Consider the following 15,619-nt stretch of genomic DNA (forward strand, 5'->3'; position numbering starts at 1 on the left):
CGCCCGGCCATTTTTTTGTTGCAGTTTGGCCGGGGCTGGGTTTGAACCCACCACCCTCGGCATATGGGGCCGGCGCCCTACTCACTGAGCCACAGGCGCCACCCAAGCCAGAGTTTTTCAACCTTTTTTTCTCTCACAGCACACTTGAACCTGTAGTTAAATTTCTGTGGCACTTGGCTCGGCGCCTGTAACTCAGTGGCTAGGGTGCCAGCCACATACACCAGGGCTGGCAGGTTTGAGCCCAGGCCTGCCAAACAACAATGACAACTACAACAAAAAGATAGCTGGCATTGTGGTAGGCGCCTGTAGTTCCAGCTATTTGGGAAGCTGAGGCAAGAGAATCACTTGAGCCCAATATTTTGAGGTTGCTATAAGCTGTGATGCTATGACACTCTACCGAGGGTGACATAGTGAGAGTCTGTCTCCAAAAAACAAAAAAAAAAAAATTTTTTTTTCTATAGCACACTTCAAATTATGTTGATCAAAAAAAAAAACGTGAAAAGAATATACTTACTGGGATTTGACCTTCTTTCAAAAATAACTTGATCTTTAAAAATTTTCATGGCACACTAGTTGAAAATCACTGTTCAAGGCACTCTGCCTAACAAATGCAGTCAGTGTAACCTGGTTTCTTATACCCTCAATGAATCCCTAACAATTAAAAAAATTCACTGTCTGAGCAGTGGAGTTTCCATATACTCTTAATCACTGTTTTTTAATTTGACTTTTGAATTCTGGGTGTCAGAACAACAAATCTGTTATGAGGAAGTGAAATGGTGCTTTCAGTATGTATTAAATCACTGTTATTTGGGTGGAGAGCCTGTGGCCTTCTGGATCCTTGAGTGCTACCTTTTGACTGAATCTAAATTTTGCAAAACAAATTCTTTTAATAAAGAGATTTCTTCTGTGAAGTTTGGATTTTGTTGTGGGGCCACACTTGGGGGTCTGGAGGGCCACATGTGCCCCAGGTAACTTAGCCTTAAAGTATGAAAGTATAAGTAGTGAAATTGTTTGTTTATATTACAGGACAACAGTAGTATAGAAGTTTACTCTTAGGCTGCCTTCCTTGTAGTTCTTGGGACTAAGAGAATACAGTTGGATAATTCATTCATTCATTTATTTATTTAGTATTTCAGCACAATTTGTTGAGTGCTGTGTACCCAGAATTGAGATACTTTATAAAATACAAAAATGAAAGTGATATGTTAGTTTTCAGAGAGTTCACCATTTAATAAGGAGTCAGATACATAAATAGATACTGCACTTACACACAGAAATAGCATTCCTAGAACTGTACAGGTATTAGAGGAACTGGGAGGAAGTCTTCCTAACCAAGCCTGGGTTGGGGCTTCTGGCGTGGTGTCATCTCCTGTATCACTATGGGCAAAGTAAGTCCTGAACGGAATAGCTGCACCTCAGCCAGGTGTATTTGGCTCACATCTGTAATCCCAGCACTCTGGGATGCTGAAGCATGTGGATTGCTTGAGCTTAGGAGTTTGAGACCAGCCTGAGCAAGAGCAAGACCCTGTTGTCTCTACTAAAAATAGAAGAACTAGCTGGGCATTGTGGCGGGCGCCTGTAGTCCCAGCTACTCAGGAGGCTAAGGCAAGAGAATTGCTTGAGCTTAAGAGTGTGAGGTTGCTGTGAGTTATAATGATACCACTGCACTCTATCCAGGGTGACAGAGTGATACTCTCTCTCAAAAATAAAATGGTGGTGCCTGTGGCTCAGTGAGTAGGGCGCCGGCCCCATATACCGAGGGTGGCGGGTTCAAACCCAGCCCCGGCTGAACTGCAACAAAAAAATAGCCGGGTATTGTGGCGGGCGCCTGTAGTCCCAGCTACTCAGGAGGCTGAGGCAGGAGAATCGCGGAAGCCCAAGAGCTGGAGGTTGCTGTGAGTCCTGTAACGTCATGGCACTCTACTGAGGGCAGTAAAGTGAGACTCTGTCTCTACAAAAATGAATAAATAAATAAATAAAATAAAATAAAATAGGGTGGCGCCTATGGTTCAAAGGGGTAGGGCGCCAGCCCCATATGCCGGAGGTGGTGGGTTCAAACCCAGCCCCGGCCAAAAACTGAAAAAAAAGAAAAATTAAATAAATAAATGAATAAATAGCTGCACATCACATCTTACGATCCCTTGTAAAGAATAAAGCCAGGCTCGGCACCTGTGGCTCAAGAGGCTAAGGCGCCAGCCACATAAACCTGAACTGGCGAGTTCGAATCCAGCCTGGGCCTGCCAAACAACAATGATGGCTGCAACCAAAGAATAGCCGGGCATTGTGGCAGGTCCCAGCTACTTGGGAGGTGGAGGCAGGAGACTCACTTGAGCCCAGGAGTTGGAGGTTGCTGTGAGCTGTGATGCCATGGCACTCTACCCAGGGTGGCAGCTTGAGGCTCTGTCTCAAAAAAAAAAAAAAAAAAAAAAGAAAAAAAAAGAATAAAGCCAGAAAGATTCTTAATCTGTTTTCATTCTTTCATGCCAGGGAGTTAATGTTTTTCTTTTATTTTTAATTACTTTTATTTTTTAAATTTCATTTTTATGTATTGTTCATCTCACTTGTATATGAGCCAGAGAATTTATGGTTTTGAGATGGCCATGGTGAGTGGGCACTCACCAGAGACCACTTTCCTTCCTTCCTTTCACTCCCTCTCAGAGCATGATGGGAGCCTGCATTTTCATTTCAGACCGATGGATTTCTGAAGGACAATAACAATGCCGCACAGCGCCTGCTGGATGGGATGAATTTCATGGCTCAATCAGTGTCCGAACTTAGCCTCGGGCCCACCAAGGCTGTGACATCCTGGCTGACGGACCAGATTGCTCCTGCCTACTGGAGGCCCAACTCCCAGATCCTGGTATGGGGTGGCAGGGTACCCCTGTGTCCCTGCACAGCCCTTTCTGCATAGGCTGGCTGTGCTATGCTTGTTCCATGAGAGATGTGCAAACATTTTCTCCAGGAAAATTAGCTCCATCAGTACTAGGATGGGTGGGATTTGTTGAGGTAGCCAGTTTTCTCTTTGCCTACTGATTTTCCTTGGTGTTATTCTCCAAGTATTTGCTTTGCGGTGGGTTTTAGTTTTCTTACCTGTGAGGGCCAGTTAATGCTGCTCAGATGTCTGAGGTTGCACACAGAATCTGGAGAGAAAGGGGCCTGTGGAGGTCATTTAGGTTTGATATATAAGTCTCTATAGCACCTGCAGCAGGGGAGGACCCAGCTCCAGCCCAGACGCTGTGTGGCAGAAAACTCACTCCTTACTAGTCCTCCTTTCCATTCTCAGACACTCTTACTACTAGCAAGGTTTTGTCCTGGTAGAGTGGAAACCTACCTCCCTTATTCTGGCTTTTCCCTGGGTCTTGTTGACTTTCTCAGCTAGCAGATAGCAGACACGTACCATACCTCCCTCTCTGTTTTGTTTTGGGCTTGGAACAGAGCTGCAACAAGTGTGCGACGTCCTTTAAAGATAACGACACTAAGCATCACTGCCGGGCCTGCGGGGAGGGCTTCTGTGACAGCTGTTCATCCAAGACACGGCCAGTGCCCGAGCGGGGCTGGGGCCCTGCGCCTGTGCGGGTGTGTGACAACTGCTATGAAGCCAGGAATGTCCAGTTAGGTAATGTGGGGCCCGGCTGCTGCAGGCATGTAGGGAAAACCTCCCTCCTTGGCACTGGAAGTTGGAAGCTGGACTCTCATGTGCCCCACCTTATTCTTAACCACATCACTCTTCTGAGAGTAATTAATTGCTTGGTCTTGGCCAGTTGTCCTCTAAACTCTTTGTTACCAGAGTCCTGTGGGTGCCCTTCCTTAGGGAGAGTATTCCAACCCGTTCTGCTCTCTGAGTTGCAGAAGCTTCTGAGAGAAGGAAGTACTCACCTAGCAGCTGACTTCTGAAAAGGCTATAGCATTTTCCAGGGATGGCTTCGACTGAGGTTTTAGGTCATGCTCCTGGAACCTTTCTGCTTTACTTTAAAACAGCGGTTCTCAACCTGTGGGTCGCAACCCCTTTTTAAACAATAAAAATACATTGCAGCATTAGGAAGGTTGAGAACCACTGCTTTAAAAGAATGTTATAAAATAGTCTCAGAGGGTTGCACGTAAAAGACTAATGGATGTTACCCAATTTCAGGGAATGGGCTGATCTGACCTATAGCGGTCATTGCAGGATAATATGATGGTGCCCCGGGAAAAGAATCCAGAACTGTTCTGCTATTGCCTACTGGTTTTACTTAAGAGGTGACAGCTTCTCCTGCTATTGCCTACTGGGAAATGACTTAAGAGGTGACAGCTTCTCCTTATCATTGTCTACAGATGTTACTGAGGCACAGGCGGATGATGAAGGAGGAACAGTGATTGCTCGGAAGGTGGGCGAGGCTGTGCAGAACACTCTGGGAGCTGTGGTGACAGCCATTGACATACCACTGGGTAGGTCTGGCAGTGCTTCTCTCTGGTGTGGTATATGTGAGATGAGGGGTTTGGGAGCATCCTGGGCTGTCATTTTGTCAAAGTCTTGTCAATCTAGATTGAACTGGGCAGCAAGGAATAAAAACTTTACATTTGTTTGCTTCTGCTGAGTGCCTTAGTGGTTTCCTATTTATTCTCTTACACCATCTAGTGCTGCATAACAAACTATCTTAAAGTATAAAGATTTAAAACACCCACCATTTTATGATGTCTTACAACTTTGTTGATCTCAAAGGTGAGAATTCTGCTGCAAATGGCATTGCCTGGAATTACTACTTGATATTCCAGGGTGGCAGCTTGTCATGAGGGTGCATGGTAACCTCACTTTCATGCCAGGTACCTTGGCAGGGACAGCTGAAAGGCTGGGCTGGCAGAGTCCCTCTCCATGTATTCTCTAGGCCTTTTCATATATCTCTCAGTGGTAATTGGACTCCTTCAGTATGGCTCAGCGCTCCAAGAGTTAATGTCCAAGAGACAGGAAGTAGAAACTGCTAGTCTGTTAAGGCCTGGGCCCGTAAACTGGCACCTCTGTTTTCTAGTATCCTGTATTCTGTTGCAGTCACAGAGCCTGTTTGGATTCAGGAGAGGGGCAGGAGTGTGAAAGATCAAAGCCCTGTCAGGGATTTGGAGGCTAACTTTAATCCGACACACTAGCCACACTGCTGTTAATTTAGGATTTAACACAGCTACCCACTCTGATGTGAAGCCTAAATGGCAAGAGGGCAAGGGAGGGAAATCAGTGTGTGGCCAGCCTAGGCAGGATTGTCCAGACATGGGGTGGTTTGCTTCTGGGTGGGTAGTGATGAAAGTGGCTTGGATCAGATTTCATCCTTGTGGCCCACAAAAGGAGCAGCCGATGAGCTTTTACTCAAGGATGAAGGAATGGATGAATTTGTTCAGGCTGGAAGCTCAGGTTACGTCTGTCCTCGGGGCGCCTGGGAGAGGGAAGGGCTGCCCGGGGGGCAGATGGTATGCCATTTGTGCTCACCAAGTGCTCACTGAATGTGCAGACCCAGGCCGGGGTGTTACACATTTTATTTTGTGTCATCCTCATAACAGTTATTCAGGGTTGAATGTTAAAGCCAAGTAGGCGCCAGAGAGGTTAAGTAACCTGTCCTAGTCCTGCAGCTCTGATTAACTTGTCCTCAGAGGGACTGGGATTTGAGTGTGATGCCAGCCTTCTCTGTAGCTCCCTCAGTGACTCTTTCTGCAACTGCCCTCCAGGCCACCTGGAGAGCTTTTTAAGTATGTGAGTATTGGTGCCTCGCATCTGTGATTTTTAAAGTCTCTGTTGGTGATGCTGTGTGTGGTTGTGATTACGAGCCACTAAGTGTCTGAGGATGCCCTTTTGCTAGCTGGAACTTGGGGTATGTTTTTTTTGTTGTTGTTGTTTTGAGACAGTATCATTATGTCACCTTTGGTAGAGCGTCACAGCTCACAGCAACCTCAAACTCTTGGGCTTAAGCAATTCTCTCGCCTCAGCCTCCCACGTAACTGGGACTATAGGCGCCCGCCATAACACCCAGCTATTTTTTTGTTGTAGTTGTCATTGTTGTTTGGCAGGCCCAGGCTGGGTTTGAACCAGCCAGTTCTGGTGTATGTGGCTGGCACCCTAATTGCTAAGCTACAGGTGCCAAGCCAGGGTATGGGGTTTTGTCTGTCCTGATCATTGTCATTCCTTCCCTGCCATAGGTCTGGTAAAGGATGCGGCCAGGCCGGCGTACTGGGTTCCTGACCACGAGATCCTGCATTGCCACAACTGCAGGAAGGAGTTCAGCATCAAGCTCTCCAAGCACCACTGCCGGGCCTGCGGACAGGGCTTCTGTGACGAGTGCTCCCATGACCGCCGGGCTGTCCCCTCTCGTGGCTGGGACCATCCTGTCCGAGTCTGCTTCAACTGCAATAAAAAGCCCGGTGACCTTTAACCCCAGCCCCTCTCGGAGTCCTTCACAATTCCTTAGGTTCTCAGGGTTAGAAACAGAAGTCTCATCGAGGTAGGCCCTCCTCCCGGTCACCTACTGTGGTGTGTGTCCTCTCCTCTACTCCTCCTGGGGCCACTTTCCCTCAGTGGGGGGGTGAGCCTGGCGGCAGGACCGAAGGCGTTAACCCCTCAGGGCAGGGGCCGAGCAACTCATAGCAAAGGGGAACGAATCCGTTGCATTTGTTTCATTTAACAATAGTAAGTATACATGTGTATATCTCTCCATATATACATATGAAAGGAGCCTGGAATGTGTTGGGACTGCTGCTGGCTGCGAAGACCTAGCCCGGTCTGTCCCCAGCACAGGGATAAGGTGGCGGTGGCAGTGGCAGCAGGTCTTCCCCACAAACTTGTGCCAGGTGCAAAGCCACTGCGTTGCTGTGCTTTCTCCTTTCCGCTCCTCTCCCAGCCTCAGAAGCCTCTCCTTCCCTTGCCCTTTCCCTGGGAAGTGAGCTCTCAGGGGCATCTTGTTTCAAACAGCCTGAAGGGAACTCTACCTGGCCTTGGGCGGGGAGGGGGGTCACGTCCCAGTTCTTAACTTAAGCGTGTGTCAGAGACCACCCAACTTAGTGTGCAGGTCACCCTAGTGGGTGGAGGGTCAGGGGTTGGGTCTTCAGCCCTGAGAAGTCAAAATGCAGATCCATGCTGTCCCCTGTACCTGGGAGAACCGGAAAGGCAAGGGGCCCTCCTGCAGTGCTTCCTGTTCCTGGGTGCTTCTCTCTACTAGGCATCCCTAAAGGCTGCACCTTGCTCCCGTGCTGAAGCACCTGCCACCTCCTACCCTTTCCATCTCCTTCCAGCCCATGATTTGCTTCTGATCGCACTAGGATTTTTATTGCTTAAAGTGTCTTAAATCTTTGTTCCCAGACACAAACCCTCTAGCTATTGGAGGGATGATCATGAGAAACCTTCCAGGGAAACAGAGCACAGAATGGACTGTTAGTTTTTTTAAAGTATATATAAATATTTCAACAGATCATAAAGAAAAAATTCTCTTTTCAGTCCTTGCAAGAGAAGTCAAACGAACTTTTATTTTCTTGTCAAGAGCTTGAACATCCATATCTATTGTGACCGGAAAGAGACTGTTGTGCTGAAATCCTGTCATCATGGTGGATTTTATCTTCAATGGCCAAAAATGAAGACTGAACTGGTGGGTGGGTTGAGGTGCATGGGTGGTCATTCCTGGCGTGAGTATCAGTTTGACACAAGCCCTGGAGTGTGTTGGTCCTTCTCCAACCTGCTCCTTACCACCTGCTGTGGCCCAGTGACTGAGGCCCTATTCTAGAACTGTGTATTATCAAATTTGCCATTATAAAGGAATCTTCCTGCTGAATGTAGACTGTGCTCTTTCCTCTAACTCCATAAATACAGCTGCTCACCCCTTCTTTCCAATTGATGGGGAAATAGCTGGTAGCTTTGAGAACAGAAGTCAAGAGGCATATTTCTAGGTGGAAATATTTACCTGTAAACATCTGAGTTTATTACTCTGACACATGAAAACTTTTACTTATTTATTTTGAGACAGTCTTTGTTGCCCTGGGTAGAGTGCTGTGGCATCATAGCTCACAGCAACCTCAAACTCGTGGGCTCAAGCAATCCTCTTGCTTTAGCTTCCCAAGTAGCTGGGACTACACCACCACAACACCCAGCTGTTTTTAGAGATGGGGTCTCTTTCTTGATCAGGCCGGTCCGGAACTCCTGAGCTCAAGCAATCCACCTACCTCAGCTTCCCAGAGTGCAAGGGTTACAGGTGTGAGCCACCTCACCTGGTAAGAATATCTTTTTAAAAAAGCATTGCTGGCCAGGCACGGTGGCTCACGCCTGTAATCCTAGCACTCTGAGAGGCCAAGGTGGGTGGACTCCCTGAGCTCAGGAATTTGAGACCAGCCTAAGCCTAAAAATAGCTGGGCATTGTGTGGGACTCCTGTAGTCCCAGCTACTTGGGAGGCTGAGGCAAGAGAATTGCTTTAACCTAAGAGTTTGAGGTCGCTGTGGGTTTCGCCATGGCACTCTACCAAGGGTGACAAAGTGAGACTCTGTCTTAAAAAAGGCATTGCCAAATACCACAAATCCATTATATGGAGTGGGTTTTAATTCTATGACAACAGACTGTTTTCCCCATCCAGCTTTTAGATGGATGGCAGTCCCAGATGGCATGCCCCAGTTTGGTACTAGGGCCAAAACTTTGTAATTGTCACTATCCCTGTATTTAGAGGTGATAAATGATGGTCATGGAATTTTTTTCTAGGGACTGTATGGCACTACATATTCTCACCCATACTTAGGGCTGTTCCCAGACCTCCCTACAATTGGGGTAGGGTTAGGTGAGAGCCACAGGGCAGGCTGAGCTGTGCCGGCCTGGCCCCAAGTGGACAGCTGAGTAGGGTACTGTGTGGCTCAGTGGAAGCAGCTTCATGGATTGGCTCTGAATTTCAGTCTGCTTGCTGTTGCTTCAGGGGCCACAGGGGACTCCTTTCCCTTCCAGTAGAAAAGACTGGGTATTACTCTTTTTATTTTATTTATTTATTTATTTTTAATTATTTTATTATTTTATTTAAATTTTTTTTTTTTTATAGAGACAGCGTCTTACTTTACCGCCTTCAGTAGAGTGCCATGATGTCACAGGACTCACAGCAACCTCCAGCTCTTGGGCTTCAGCGATTCTCCTGCCTCAGCCTCCTGAGCAGCTGGGACTACAGGCGCCCGCCACAACGCCCGGCTATTTTTTGGTTGCAGTTTGGCCGGGGCCGGGTTTGAAATCGCCACCCTCGGTATATGGGGCCGGCGCCCTACTCACTGAGCCATAGGCGCCACCCTCTTTTTATTTTTTTTGAGTCAGTCTTAGTATGTCATCCTTGGTAGAGTGCCATGGTATCACAGCTCATAGCAACCTCAAACTGTTGGGCTCAAGCAATTCTCTTGCCTCACAAGAAGCTGGGACCACAGGCGTCTGCCAAAATGCTTGGCTTTTTTTCTTCTTCTTCTTATTGTTTAGCAGGCCTGGGCTGGGCCAGCCCTGGTGTATGTGGCTGGTGCCCTCACCACTGAGCTACAGGTGTTGAGCCTGGGTATTACTTCTGATTTGTCTTTTCCAGGTTTAAATTAGATATTATGGTCAGCTATGAAGCATCGAAAGATACTGGTGTTTTTTTTTTTTCCTTTGAATGTGGCACTTCATTCTCTTCCTGCTTCCTCTGTTCAACTCCTGTGTCTGTGACCAGTTTCCCCAGTCTCTCTGGCCATTGACACTGCGGTCTTTGTCCCACCCCTTCCTTGCCCTAGCTTCTCTCCCCTCATCTCTTTCCTGCCCACATCTCTTTCACCCTTCTCAAGTTTTTGGGTAAGTGGGGCAGGGCGGGAATAGTAAGGGAGAAGAGGTAAAATGTCACAGACCTGGTGGTTTCTTTTATCATGCTGGAGCACCCCTCATCATGTGAGTCTACCTGGCCACATGATAGTGACATTCTAGCTTGTCACTGCTCTAGTCTTAAGTCTCTTTTCATAGGAATCAGGCAGAAATACCTAAACCCTTCCACTAGTCAGACTAGTGGAGGAAAGGAAGTGTACCAGTATCATACTAATGGGAGGTTCTTGCTGTATATTCATCTAATCCCAGCCTCAACTATTTGGAGTAAAAGCCAGCTAAATGCAGGATGAAAATGAAGTCCTTTTTTTCTTTTTTTTTGGTAGAAACAGACTCATTTTATCACCCTTTTAGAGTGCCGTGGCAGCACACAGCTCACAGTAACCTCCAAATTCTGGGCTTAGGCGATTCTCTTGCCTCAGCCTCCCGAGTAACTGGGACTACAGGTGCCCGCCACAATGCCCGGCTATTTTTTGTTGCAGTTTGGCCAGGACCAGGTTTAAACCCCACCACCCTAGGTATATGGGCCAGCACCCTACTCACTGAGCCACAGGTGCTGCCCAGAAAATGAAGCCTTTTTAAAAAAAATCTATGGTATATCTACATTTCAGCTTAATTTTCTCAAACTGAACACTACATAACCAACCAGCACCCAGACTAAGAAGTAGAAACATGGCCGCACCCTCCACCAAGAGAACCAATATTTAATGACTTTTTTTTTTTTTTGAGACCGAGTGTCACTGTGTCGCCCTTGGTAGAGTGCCATGACATCACAGCTCACAGCAACCTCAAACCCTTGGGCTTAAGTGATTCTCTTGCCTCAGCCTCCCAAGTAGCTGGGACTATAGGTGCCTGCCACAAAACCCAGCTATTTTTAGAGACGGGATCTAGCTCTTGCTCAGGCTGGTCTCAGACTCCTGAGCTCAGGCAATCTACCTGCCTCAGCCTATCAGAGTGCTGGGATTACAGGCGTGAGCCACCATGCCTGGTCTTTGGGAATTGGAAAAGCAAGGAAAAACAGTATGTAGGTGCCTGTTACATGTGCTAGGAGCTTTATAAATAAATACATACACATATAAGATATATAAAAATGTGTATATATGGTATATATAAAATACGTGACATAATATTAAAAATATGATAACACAGATGCACACATGTATGGTTAATTCTCACAGCCATAGTAGAAGGTGGGCAGTAGCGTTCATGCTTTACAGCCAGACATTGGCTTTGAGGTGCAGAAGCCCAGAGTTGCCTGGCAAACAAGATTCAAAGCCAGCCTGAGTCCAGCAGGGCCCAGAAACTCTGAATGAAGAGTCTGCACTCTGCCTTGATCAGCCTTCCACCTGGTTTCTCACTGTAGACCTTCTTCCTTTAAGTTTTCCTTCCTCTTCACAGCTTGTGAATTCTTTCCTATTTCCAGATTAAGTGTCTTTTCCTTAAGGGGAAAGTTAAAAGATCAAGGTACCTGCTTCTGTTGTGTCAGGAGGGCTTAGCTTTATGTCTAAATATTTCCATTGTCTTAAGAGGTTCTTGTGGCGGGTGGCGCCTGTGACTCAGTGGGTAGGGCGCCGGCCCCATATACTGAGTGTGGCGGGTTCAAACCCAGCCCCGGCTGAACTGCAACCAAAAAATAGCTGGGCGTTGTGGCGGGTACCTGTAGTCCCAGCTGCTCGGGAGGCTGAGGCAAGAGAATCACGAAAGCCCAAGAGCTGGAGGTTGCTGTGAGTCCTGTGACATCATGGCAGTCTACCGAGGGTGGTAAAGTGAGACTCTGTCTCTACAAAAAAAAGAAAAAGGTTCTTGTGGCAAAGGACAGTTAATACTTCTCTGTCACTAAGGCAACAGGGAAACTGGCTGAGAGATTAATTGGTCTAGCCTGTAACACAGGACCTAAGCTTTCAATTGTTAAAACAAAATGTGATTTAATGGTAATTGCACTTCCATATTTGCATTTTCACAAAGTGAGACTTTCTCAAAAAAAAAAAAAAAGAATCATACATACTTGTATTTTCAATTTCAGAACTGCCATCATTCAGGGAGAGAAAACTGAACCCACAATGGTAGCCTGTAACTCGTCTTGTCATTAATGGAACTAGTTTTTTTTTTTTGTAGAGACAGAGTCTCACTTTGTCACCCTCAGTAGAGTGGCCGTGGCATCACAGCTTACAGCAACCTCCAGCTCTTGGGCTTAGGTGATTCTCCTGCCTCAGCCTCCCGAGTAGCTGGGACTACAGGCGCCCGCCACAACACCCGGCTATTTTTTTGTTGCAGTTTGGCCGGGGCCAGGTTTGAACCCGCCACCCTTGGTATATGGGGCCAGTGCCCTACCCACTGAGCCACAGGTGCTGCCCCTGGAACTAGTTTTTTTTTTTGTTTGTTTGTTTTTGGCCAGGGCTGGGTTTGAACCCGCCACCTCTTGCATATGGGACCGGCGCCCTACTCCTTGAGCCACAGGTGCTGCCTGGAACTAGTTTTAATTATAGTACCTACTGTACTCTACCTTTCTAATTGTTAAATTGTACTTGGTTACAACTTTTCTTGTACTTAGGAAACTGTCACAGACTTTGTGAGCACTAAAGCCCATATGGTGTGTGTATGTAGGGGACAGGGGATTATGTGATTAGAGAATCTCTTAATTTGGCAATAGGCTCATATGACCAGAGCCATCTTTAAAACATCTTTGTAGACAACAGTCTGTGTTTGGTGGAGTCCTCCACTGCCACATTTGGGTTTTATTTTGGGAAACAGTCTCACTCTTCTGTTTTCCTAGGTAGAGTGCCATAGTGTCATCATAGCTTACAGCAACCTTAAACTCTTTGGGTCAAGCCATCCTCCTACCCCAGTCTCCCAAGTAGCTGGGACTACAGGCACAGACCATAACTTCCAGGTTTTTCTATTTTTAATGGATTCTCACTCTGACTTAAGCTGGTCTTGAACTTCTTTTTTTTTTAAAGAGACAGAGTCTCACTTTGTTGCCCTCAGTAGAGAGCTGTGGTGTCACAGCTCACAGCAACCTCCAGCTCTTGGACTTAGGCGATTCTCTTGCCTCAGCCTTCCAAGTAGCTGGGACTACAGGCGCCACCACAACACCCAGCTATTTTTGTTGTTGTTGTTGCAGATTGGCCAGGGCCAGGTTTGAACCCTGTCACCCTCGGTATATGGGGCCGGTGCCCTACTCACTGAGCCACAGGCACCACCTAGCTGGTCTTGAAGTCTTGAGCTCAAGCAGTGCAGTTGCCTCGTTTCCCAGGGTGCTAGATTACAGGTGTGAGCCACTGCATCTGGCCAGTTTTTCTATTTTTAGTAGAGACAGGGTCTCATTCTTGCTCAGGCTGGTCTTGAACTCCTGAATGCAAGCAATCCTTAAGCCTTGGCCCAGTCCTAGTATTACAGGGGTGAGCCATCACGCCCAGTCCACTGCCATGTTTTCAATGGCTACCTTACCTCGATGATACCCTTAAGACTAGGGTGTATCTTTTTTTTTTTTTTGTAGAGACAGAGTCTCACTTTATGGCCCTCGGTAGAGTGCAGGGGCCTCACACAGCTCACAGCAACCTCCAACTCCTGGGCTTCAGCGATTCTCTTGCCTCAGCCTCCCGAGCAGCTGGGACTACAGGTACCTGCCACAACGCCTGGCTATTTTTTGGTTGCAGTTTGGCCGGGGCTGGGTTTGAACACACCAACCCTCCGTATATGGGGCCGGCGCCTTACCGACTGAGCCACAGGCGCCGCCCTCACTAGGGTGTATCTTCTAAGGCTCTGGCCCCATGCATAGATGTTGCCATTTGGTGTCCCAGAGGTAGTGCAACTCAACCAGAGCCTGAATGGACTTCCCAGTCATATCTTCTCAGTCCTAACTGCCCAGGACTATGGTAGCATTTAGGGTCTGTGTGCCCTTGCTCAGATTATGGCCTCTTAAGAGAATAATGTCTTTTTCTGTATTGCAACAGCTGGAGCTCGTGGCAGGAGCAAGCACACAAGCAAAGATATGCATGCCAGGAGGCATCTGTAGGTGACCCAGTCAGTCATAAGGGAAGCGGAAAGGAGAGAAACTATTGAATTGGACTCCAAGAGCTCTTAAACTTACTCAGAAAAGTAAAAAAAAATTCTGTCCAACATAGGGGGCCTGACAAGATACTTGGACTTGAGTAAGAGACCCAGCTGGCTCTGCTGCTTATCTGCAGAAGCCCTTGGGCAAATCAGCTTTCCTGAGATTACTTTTTCTTATGTAAATCAGAAACCTACTTCAGGGTAGGGCGCTGGCCCCATATACCAAGGGTAACTGGTTTGAACCCAGCCCCGGCCAGCTAAAACAGCAGTGGCAACTGCAACGAAAATAGCCAGGCACTGTGGCGGGCGCTGGTAGGCACAGGTACTTGGGAGGCTGAGGCCAGAGAATTACCCTATCCCAAGAGCTGGAGGTTGCTGTGAGCTGTGACGCTACAGCACTCTACCGAGGGTGACAAAGTGAGACTGTCTCATAAAAAAAAGAAAGAAACCTACTTCATAGGATTATAATAATTAAAAAAAATTTTTGGCTAAAGTTTTTCCTTTTGTATATATAGTTATATATATATATATGTATAAACACTGGCCGAGTGTTGTGACTGGTGCCTGTAATCCCAGCTATGTGGGTGGGAGGCTGAGGCAAGAATCTGGGAGTTTGAGGTTATACTCTACCCAGTGTAACAGTGAGACTGTCTCAAAAAAAAAAAAAATTTTTTTTTTTTCTTTTTTTAATTTTTGGGGATTCATTGATGTTACACAGAAGCAGGTTACATTGCTTGCTTGTTAAACATTTTTCTTTTTAAATCATTCATTCATTATACCAAGTTATCTAGTTGTATTGAGTGCTGGAGAAAACTAATTTCCCAGGAGGTGTCTTTCAAGCTGAGCCTTCAAACTTTGATTTTCCTGGATGAAGAGGAATGGAGGGGGACTTAAAGCATAGGCCCCAGGGAGGAACAGTGTGTGTGGAATGTGGTGTCCTGAGAACACCAAGAGGAAGGCAGAAATGGGGAAATAGGACAGAAGTATGTGATTGAATCACAAAAGCCACACATTCTATTCTGAGGCACAGGAAACTATTGAAAGCAGGTTATCTCTTAACAGGATCTTCCTGAGGCAGTAGGGCAGACTGGAGAGGACAGACTTAAAAGTTTTTGCCATATAAATGGAGAAATGAGAAGAAACAGTTTTTCCAGATGGATTATGTGAAAGATTTATTAGACAAGGACAGATCTGGAGCTTAGTTTCAAAGGACACTTCTGGAGACCCTCATTAGGAGACATTGGGAGGTTGTCCATGCTCTCCAGAGCATAGGTAGGCCAGCTGAATTCTACAGTCACAACACAGCAATGTGGAATGTGAAGCAGGTGTTTGTGGGTGCTGTAGATAACCAGGGTGTGCCACTGTTCTCTCATCTCTAGGACGCTGTGGGCAAGCAAACACCAGGCTGGTTTGCAAGGATTAGATCCTAGCTTGGCACTGCTATCACTCTCTGCCTGTCACCTGAGGAACAGGGTAGAGTGCTTGAATAGACGTGCAAGTAAAAAGGCCTTGTAAAGGTATTGTTATGATGATACCACATTAACAAGCAAACAGACCAAAATGTCGGATCAACAAGTTTATCCACTTTGCATACAACCTAGACCAAAGGTGAGGTGCAGTGATTGTCAACTAGATACCAAGAGCAAGTTGCTGAGTTGAAGTTAGAAGTTCTGAACAACCTTCTTTTGGGAAATCTAACAAAATATTTCAGTCCAGCACTGTTTTACCTAAGCAAGAAATTTGGGCTATGGCATAGT

General features: G+C 46.7%; 1 protein-coding gene across 3 annotated transcripts in view; it reads left to right on the forward strand.

The window, feature by feature from the left end:
• The window catches only part of ZFYVE1 (zinc finger FYVE-type containing 1), a 76,127-nt gene extending 68,353 nt beyond the window's left edge, over positions 1-7,774 (forward strand). For all 3 annotated transcript variants that reach the window (XM_053601638.1, XM_053601639.1, XM_053601640.1), the window contains 4 exons: positions 2,690-2,860; positions 3,436-3,616; positions 4,312-4,425; positions 6,157-7,774. In XM_053601638.1, the coding sequence (XP_053457613.1) occupies positions 2,690-2,860; positions 3,436-3,616; positions 4,312-4,425; positions 6,157-6,389 (699 nt within the window). In that variant the 3' untranslated portion in view covers positions 6,390-7,774. The remainder of the gene's footprint in view (positions 1-2,689; positions 2,861-3,435; positions 3,617-4,311; positions 4,426-6,156) is intronic.
• Positions 7,775-15,619: the final 7,845 nt, after the last annotated feature.

This window comes from Nycticebus coucang, chromosome 9 (genome assembly GCF_027406575.1).
Source record: "Nycticebus coucang isolate mNycCou1 chromosome 9, mNycCou1.pri, whole genome shotgun sequence".
Taxonomy (NCBI): domain Eukaryota; kingdom Metazoa; phylum Chordata; class Mammalia; order Primates; family Lorisidae; genus Nycticebus; species Nycticebus coucang.